Source organism: Hyperoodon ampullatus (assembly GCF_949752795.1).
Source record: "Hyperoodon ampullatus genome assembly, chromosome: 3".
Lineage (NCBI taxonomy): Eukaryota > Metazoa > Chordata > Mammalia > Artiodactyla > Ziphiidae > Hyperoodon > Hyperoodon ampullatus.
In genome coordinates, this window is record NC_136916.1 from 152,737,676 (window position 1) to 152,746,036 (window position 8,361).

The 8,361-nt window shown below is 51.7% G+C and overlaps 1 protein-coding gene across 1 annotated transcript; it reads left to right on the forward strand.

The window, feature by feature from the left end:
- Positions 1-4,543: 4,543 nt before the first annotated feature.
- On the forward strand, positions 4,544-7,020 carry FOS (Fos proto-oncogene, AP-1 transcription factor subunit; the record flags this gene model as incomplete). Its single annotated transcript, XM_079699553.1, has 4 exons — positions 4,544-4,684; positions 5,467-5,718; positions 6,148-6,255; positions 6,379-7,020. The coding sequence occupies 4 exons, from the start codon at positions 4,544-4,546 to the stop codon at positions 7,018-7,020; spliced, it is 1,143 nt and encodes a 380-aa protein (XP_079555679.1).
- Between the last annotated feature and the right edge of the window lie 1,341 nt (positions 7,021-8,361).

Below are 8,361 nucleotides of genomic sequence, written 5' to 3' on the forward strand. Positions count from 1 at the left end.
GGGGCTCAATTACAAGAGTAAGTTGGATCTTTCATCATGAACCACTGGAGTGTTCTTTACCGACAGAGGCTGCACCAGCTGAAAATAGCCCAAACATCTTGTTATTTTCTCTTTCCCAATTTTTGCATATTCACACCCAAGAATAAAAGACTCAGCCTGTTCAACCTTTTCAAAGAGTTAAAGAACATTCTCTATTTGATTTCTTAGTATCCAGAAAGGACAATAATATATATTTGCCTTGCTTGGCTGAGGGCATTCATTCATTCATTCATCTGTTCAATACATGTTTATTAAACACCTACTATGGGCCAGACATTGGGCTAGGTGCTAAGTGAATATCTGCATATGAAAAAGATAAAGGCCAAAATTATGTAGATGTTAAACAAGCCTTAGAAGCGACTTCCCCAAGTCCCTGACGGAGTTGAATTTGCTATATGCATCTTTCTGACTTCTGGTCCCGTGCTCTGACCACAACCCTTCACCACTAGACCACACTTCTCCAAATAAACAACTACTTCTGCATGCTGGGGACGGGTTGTGTACGGCAGCATTTACGTAGGCAGCATAGACAGTAGCCTTTCACTTAATGTTGCAATAACACCAGGCTAAACAATGTGCACTGACCTCCAGAGTTACTGAACAAAAGCTTGCTGTGGGTCAGGTCTCTTAACTCAAATGCCAGAGAAGTGCAAAATATGAAAAGTCTTTATCTGATAAGAAACAACTGTTAGGAAAGAATGAATCTGTGTTTAATCTAGGTTAAAATCGGATGTGGGAGTCTATCCTCCTGTTCACTTTTGGATCCTCAGATAGGGGGAACTCAGCACATAGATAATCACAAACTATGTAAGTTTTGGTTTTCCACGCTCAGGCTTGTCCAGAACGTGGAATCCCTGCTCTGCTGGAAGGCAGCACTGTGCTCATAGAGGCACACACACATTTGTCTTAAAGTTACCGTGACCTTGGCAAATGGCAAAGATAATTTCAGATTATCTTAGGTCAGATTTCCCTTTATTTTTTTATTATTATATTAAATTTTTTTATTTATATATTTATTTATTTTTGGCTGTGTTGGGTCTTTGTTGCTGCACGCGAGCTTTCTCTAGTTGCCGCGAGCGGGGGTTACTCTTCATTGCGGTGTGCGGGCTTCTCATTGTGGTGGCTTCTCTTGTTGCGGACCACGGGCTCTAGGCGTGCGGGCTTTAGTGGTTGTGGCACGAGGGCTCAGTAGTTGTGGCGCACGGGCTTTGTTGCTCCGTGGCATGTGGGATCTTCTGGGAGCAGGGCTCAAACCCGTGTCCCCTGCATTGGTAGGCAGATTCTTAACCACTGTGCCACCAGGGAAGTCCAGATTTCCCTTTACTTTAAGGCTACATCACATGAGCTCCATATTAAAAATGTGATTTGGCAGTCCTGAAATGGATACCATGAGTATATTGAGATATGAGAGAATGTTGGAATGATTGCAGGTTCAGATATTAGCGGGGCAGGAGAGGAATTCTGAGATTATATCATCTGATACTACTGCTTTGGGTTGAGCACTTGCTTCCTAGATGATGCTCTGGCCCCTTTTGATCTTTATCATGTCATTTCCCAGAGGACAGTGGATCCAGATCCTGTCTCTGTATTGCAGTCATTTCCTCTGATACCAGTCCCCAAATCCTCTTCTGTGTTCAATAGCACCCTGTTATTAGCCCCGTCAAACCACTTACTGCTGTCCTGCAATTCTCTGATGACTTGTCAGTCCAGGAGGCTGGAATCTCTCTGACAGTAGGGACAGGTCCACCCTTTTCATTACAGTGAGTGCCAGCCCCCAGTAAGTGCCAGGCCATAGGAGGCTCTCAATAAGTAAATTCTTCATTAAATAAATAAAAGAATGAATGAATGTGTGGTTCTGTCCTTTTCAGGGGATGGATTTATTAAGTCTCCAACTCTCTAGTCATAATGTTGCCAGGAAGGAAAGAGTTAAGCTATGTGGAGGAGACAGGTTTATCCAAAGACCTTTTCCCTTTTTTATTGGCAAGGGCAGGATAAATGATATATGAGATAAATCCTGGATATAAAATCTTGACACATCCTTTGTCTGTTGGCCTGAGCTGCTTCAAGACTCTGAAGGGGAAGTAAATGAAATCATTCTAGGTTTTCTCTTAAGTGGCCTGAGATCCAGTTATGAATGGAAGGCAAGGCCAGACCCAGGAATTCAAAGCTTGACCTACTTTGCCCAAAGCTAATAAGAAGAGAGATGGATTTGCCTTCTTAACTTTTTTTTTTTTTTTAAGAATCAAGTACAGTGAAGTAGCCTGACAGACGACAGAACTAGGTGAATGGAAGGCAGCAGAATTGCTTTAGGATTCAGAGCAGCTCCCAGAAGTCTGTGTTTACGTATTATGTTTTTCCTTTTTTCTCCCCCTTTTCAAGTGAGAAAAAGAGAAAAAAAAAAGCGCCTAAATTCCCACCAACATAAACCAGTGACATACAATGATGAAACTCTGTTTTCACCTCTGCTTGTGACAGGGAATGCAAAAATAGCAAGTGGCCCAGTTCCACGAATCCCCGCCTCCCTGCCCTCCCAGCTCTCGCCGGGTTCGCATCTCTAAGAATGGAGGTTAGCGCCCAGCCGCGCGCAAGCCGCACTCAGCCCCCGGACTGGGCAGATGAGGTCAGGCGGCGGGAGTGGCTGCTGCCGGGCCGGGGAGGCCGAGGCCCCCGTGGAGCGAGGAGGGAGGGCGGCCTCGCCAGGCCGACGGCGCGCCCGGCCGCGCGGCGTCGCCTGGAGACTGCCCTGGCGGCGCAGTGTTGCTGTAAACAGCTGCTTCCCTGTTACTATCTATAGCAGTATCGCCTGGCTCCCGGGTGCGGCGGCGGGAGGCAGGTCGGCGGCCCCGCTCCCCGCGCGTCCCGAAGGATCCGCCCGCAGCCCTAATCCCGCCTCGCCCCTCTCCAGGTGCCCACCGTGACCCCCGGGCCCGAATAGTGGGGGAAGGGACACAGGGACCTGTGTCTCTACGGGGACTTGTGGCTTCGCGTCCCGGAGGTGGCCGGCGCTCTGGGACCGACCCGGGGCAGTGTGACCTCGGCTGTCCTTTGCATCCGAGCAGGAGGCTGGGGGCGTCTGGGGGCGCAGCGCACTGTAGAGCACCTTGCTGCCCCAAAGCCCTGTTTTCCAGGCCACCGAGCGGTGCCTGAGGCCCCAGACGCCGAGGATTCCGGCCTGGGCGCTGCTGGGCACGGTCCTTCCAAGAGCCCCCGGTCCTCCCCCCTCCAAGTCCGTGCTGGAAAATCACTGGCTGCGGGCTCCCAATCACCAGCTTCCTGGGGCACCGAACCACCCCCACCTCCCCAGCACGGACTTGCGCTCCCCCAAGAGCTCACTCCATCCGGTACCCAGAACTGATGACCTTGTCCACATAACACCCCCAGGCCCCGGGCCCAAGCTCAGAACCAGGCAAACGAACCCTCCAGACACCCTTGCATGGAGGTTCTGCAGAATGTTTATTGGCTAGTTTCTCAGGGGTTTGACAGTAACACTAACATGGCCTAGAAAAAAAAATGCGCCTTTTTCCTTAAAAACAAAAAAATTAAAATGAAAATACCCAGCATCGTAGGTAAAGTAGGTTATCGTATTCTCTTATTTTGGATCCCCCGACTTTCTGCTTCCAAACGCAGTAACAATCCTAGTAGTGCTGGAGTCCGGGGGCTTGAGGCGAGGGGCTGAGGGTCTGCTCCCACACTTGGACCTGAATTAGGGCTAGAATGGGGAATGGGGGTGGAGGCGCATTCCTACGGGGGCCGAGGCTTAAGCCCTCGGGGCTGTGTACCTGTTTCGCCCATACCAGAGCCTCAGAACTGTGCCCCGCTTTCCGTAAACGGGTAGAAGGGCGCCCCCACCCCATCCTCCCACCCCGGGAACAAGGGTCCGCATTGAACCAGGTGCGAATGTTCGCTCGCCTCCTCCTCCTTTCCCTCCTCCCCTCCCCCTGGCCGCGGCCCCCGCCTCCCCCCGCGCTGCACCCTCGGTGTTGGCTGCAGCCCGCGAGCAGTTCCCGTCAATCCCTCCCTCCCCTTCACACAGGATGTCCATATTAGGACATCTGCGTCAGCAGGTTTCCACGGCCGTTCCCTGCGGTCGTGGGGGGAGCCATCCCTAAAGCCCCTCATCTCTGGGGCTCCAAGCCACCTCAAGACCCAGATTGCGAAACGCTCACAAGATAAAGAAACACGACAAGACGGGAGGCAGGGGGCTGAGAGGGCGGCGGAGACGGCAAGGTGATCGCAGATGTGGCCAGGCCCGCGCGACACCCCTCGAGAGCCACAATGGTTGCGCCCCGTGACGTGTAGGGCTCATTCACAAAAGGGTTATAAAAGCGGTGGCTGCGGCGCCTACTACTCCCAACCGCATCGGCAGCGAGCAGCTAAGAAGCTGAGATAGAGCCGGAGGCGGCGGCGCAGCGAGCGAGCAACAGCGCTCCTACCTAGCTCTGCCGCGCAGCTCCTACCTGCCTCCTTCCCTCATCCCCTCGCCCGGCTTTGACTATCCGCGATCATGATGTTCTCTGGCTTCAACGCCGACTACGAGGCGTCATCCTCTCGCTGCAGCAGCGCCTCCCCGGCCGGGGACAGCCTCTCCTACTACCACTCACCGGCCGACTCCTTCTCCAGTATGGGTTCTCCCGTCAATGCGCAGGTGAGGCTGGCTTCGCGCCGCCGCGGGGCCCGGGGCTCGGGGCTCGGGGCTCGGGGTCACCGGGGAGGAGAAACCGGGGCGGGACGGCTCAGGAAGACGAATCGAGGAGCCCTTTCGCCGGAGGGGAGGAAAGCTTGCCCCGGCCGGAGCAGCCCTACCTCCGGAGCCCCGAACTTGTTCGGAGCGCACGGAAGCTTGTCATAATAAGAATTGGTTCTCCTTTCCCGCGGCAGGCTCATTCTGAGCTGCCCCCGGCCCGCCCTCCCTGACTGATCTCTGACATTCGCTGGGACAAAAGTGTCCCAAGCAAAGACTCGCCAACTAGAGCCCGGCGCCTCTGGGGAGGCGGCAAAAAGCGGCAATCTCCCCTCCCCTCGCAGCCTGGAGCAAGGAGGAGGGGTGGGGTGAAGCAGGCGGGTGTGTAAGGCAGTTTCATTGATAAAAAGCGAGTTCATTCAGGAGACTCCGGAGCGGCGCCTGCGTCAGCTCAGACGTCAGAGATATTTATAACAAACCCCCTTTCAAGAGAGTGATGCTGAAGGGATAACGGGAACGCAGCAGCAGGATGGAGGAAAAAGGCACTGCGCTGCGGAATTCTTGGGAAGAAAGGGGGAAACCTTTCCTCCAGGATGAGGGGCATGTAAAAAGACCTGAGCAGTCCATGGCAGAACGGTTTCTCCTCCCTCTCTCCCTACTGCATGCGGCACTGGGAACTCTGCTCACCCCACCTGCGTCCAGAATCTGCTCACTCACGTCAGCTTTCTCCTTCTGCTTCATTCTAGGACTTCTGCACCGATCTGGCCGTCTCCAGTGCCAACTTCATCCCAACAGTGACCGCCATCTCGACCAGCCCGGACCTGCAGTGGCTAGTGCAGCCCACCCTGGTCTCCTCCGTGGCCCCATCCCAGACCAGAGCCCCCCACCCCTATGGAGTCCCCACCCCCTCGGCTGGGGCTTACTCCAGGGCTGGAGTCATGAAGACCATGACCGGAGGCAGAGCTCAGAGCATTGGCAGGAGGGGCAAGGTGGAACAGGTGAGTTCTCAGCACCTTCCCTGGGGTGGGCATAGTGTGGCTTCAGCACTGGTGGCGGTGGGGAGCCCAGCGGACAGGGTGAAGCCATTGATGGAAATGACTAGACATCCCGAACGGGGAGCCCTGCCTCCAAGTCATTTCCATCCCAAGTTAGGCTCTGACAGTCCCACTCTAAGAAATGCCCTAATGTGTAGTCTCTTCCCTAATAGGTTCCTATCTCATGTTTTCAGTCTGGGCTCTTCTTTGGCTCTTGCTGAGGTTCTTATTTTAAATGCAAGTCACACCCAGCTTTCAACTGCAGGTTAGAAATGGTTTCACAGAAGAGGTGTTAGGAGCTGGGAAGCTGCAGGAGCCAGTGTCACTGGGGTGGGTGAATGGAGCTGATGGCAGACACTGTTACTGAATGCTGCTCTCCCCCCCCCAACCCAGTTGTCCCCAGAAGAAGAGGAAAAAAGGAGAATCCGAAGGGAAAGGAATAAGATGGCTGCAGCCAAATGCCGGAACCGGAGGAGGGAGCTGACTGACACACTCCAAGCGGTAGGTAGATCCCCTGGCTCATTTCTTTTGAAAACTTAAGGGGAAAGTTGGAGATTGGACATAAGGGAGCACCGTCCTTGAGTAAGACCGTGTCTTATGCTTTGCTTTGTCCTCTCTATCCAGGAAACAGACCAACTAGAAGATGAGAAGTCTGCTTTGCAGACTGAGATTGCCAACCTGCTAAAGGAGAAGGAAAAACTAGAGTTCATCCTGGCAGCTCACCGACCTGCCTGCAAGATCCCTGATGACATGGGCTTCCCAGAAGAAATGTCTGTGGCTTCCCTTGATCTGAGCGGGGGCCTGCCTGAAGCTGCCACCCCCGAATCTGAGGAGGCCTTCACCCTACCCCTCCTTAATGACCCTGAGCCCAAGCCCTCAGTGGAGCCCGTCAAGAGCATCAGCAGCATGGAGCTGAAGGCTGAGCCCTTTGATGACTTCCTGTTCCCAGCATCGTCCAGGCCCAGCGGCTCTGAGACCGCCCGCTCTGTGCCAGACATGGACCTGTCTGGTTCCTTCTATGCAGCAGACTGGGAGCCCCTGCACGGTGGCTCCCTGGGGATGGGGCCCATGGCCACAGAGCTGGAACCCCTGTGCACCCCGGTGGTCACCTGTACACCCAGCTGCACTACTTACACGTCTTCCTTCGTCTTCACCTACCCTGAGGCTGACTCCTTCCCCAGCTGTGCGGCTGCCCACCGCAAGGGCAGCAGCAGCAACGAGCCCTCCTCTGACTCGCTCAGCTCACCCACGCTGCTGGCCCTGTGAGCAGGCAGAGAGGGGAGGCAGCAGGCACGCGCGTGCCACTGCCCGAGTCGGTGCATTACAGAGAGGAGGAACACGTCTTCCCTCGAGGGTTCCCATAGACCTAGGGAGGAACTTATCTGTGCGTGAAACACACCAGGCTGTGGGCCTCAAGGACTTGACAGCATCCATGTGTGGACTCAAGTCCTTACCTCTTCTGGAGATGTAGCAAAACGCATGGAGTGTGTATTGTTCCCAGTGACACATCTGAGAGCTGGTAGTTAGTAGCATGTTGAGCCAGGCCTGGGTCTGTGTCTCTTTTCTCTTTCTCTTTAGTCTTCTCATAGCATTAACTAATCTATTGGGTTCGTTTTGGAATTAACCTGGTGCTGGATATTTTCAAATTGTATCTAGTGCAGCTGATTTTAACAATAACTACTGTGTTCCTGGCAATTGTGTGTTCTGATTAGCAATGACCAATATTAAACTAAGAAAAGATATGACTTTATTTTCTGGTAGTTAGAAATAAATAGCTATATCCATGTACTGTAGTTTTTCTTCAACATCAATGTTCATTGTAACGTTACTGATCATGCATTGTTGAGGTGGTCTGAATGTTCTGACATTAACAGTTTTCCATGAAAACGTTTTATTGTGTTTTTAATTTATTTATTAAGATGGATTCTCAGATATTTATATTTTTATTTTATTTTTTTCTACCTTGAGGTCTTTTGACATGTGGAAAGTGAATCTGAATGAAAAATTTAAGCATTGTTTGCTTATTGTTCAAAGACATTGTCAATAAAAGCATTTAAGTTGAATGCGACCAAACTCGTGCTCTTTTCCTTCTGGAAGTTTTGTAAGATTCTGGAAAGTATCATTGGAGACCAGTTTGTCAAGAAGGGTAGCTCCTGGAGGGGACACACCCCTCTGTTTGATCCCTTATCAAAAAGAGAGAAACTCTGGAGCTGACGTTGGAAAATTGTACAAACGCGTGTCTTCACCTTGCAGTGCTAAGTCTCCCCTTAGAGATTCTAGGAATGGGAAACTGCTTTGTAACAGCTTTTGTGAGAACTTGTCTTCCTTTTTCTGTTTTGAAAGTCAAAGAGGGGCATGTTTAAGTCTAGTTGTGCTAATACTACACTTAAATGTCTTGGTCTTCTAGGAATCCTTTTAGCAAACAATTAAGCTTTGCACGAACCACATTATCTTTTTGCCACAAAATCATGTGACGATTACTCCCTCCTTAAAGGAGAGCAAATTGAACGGTTAGAATGATGACTTTCTCAATATTCCACTCTTGGGATTGGAATATTAACTTCTTCATTCATTACCCTATCCATCAGGCTGAACTGCCTCTTAACA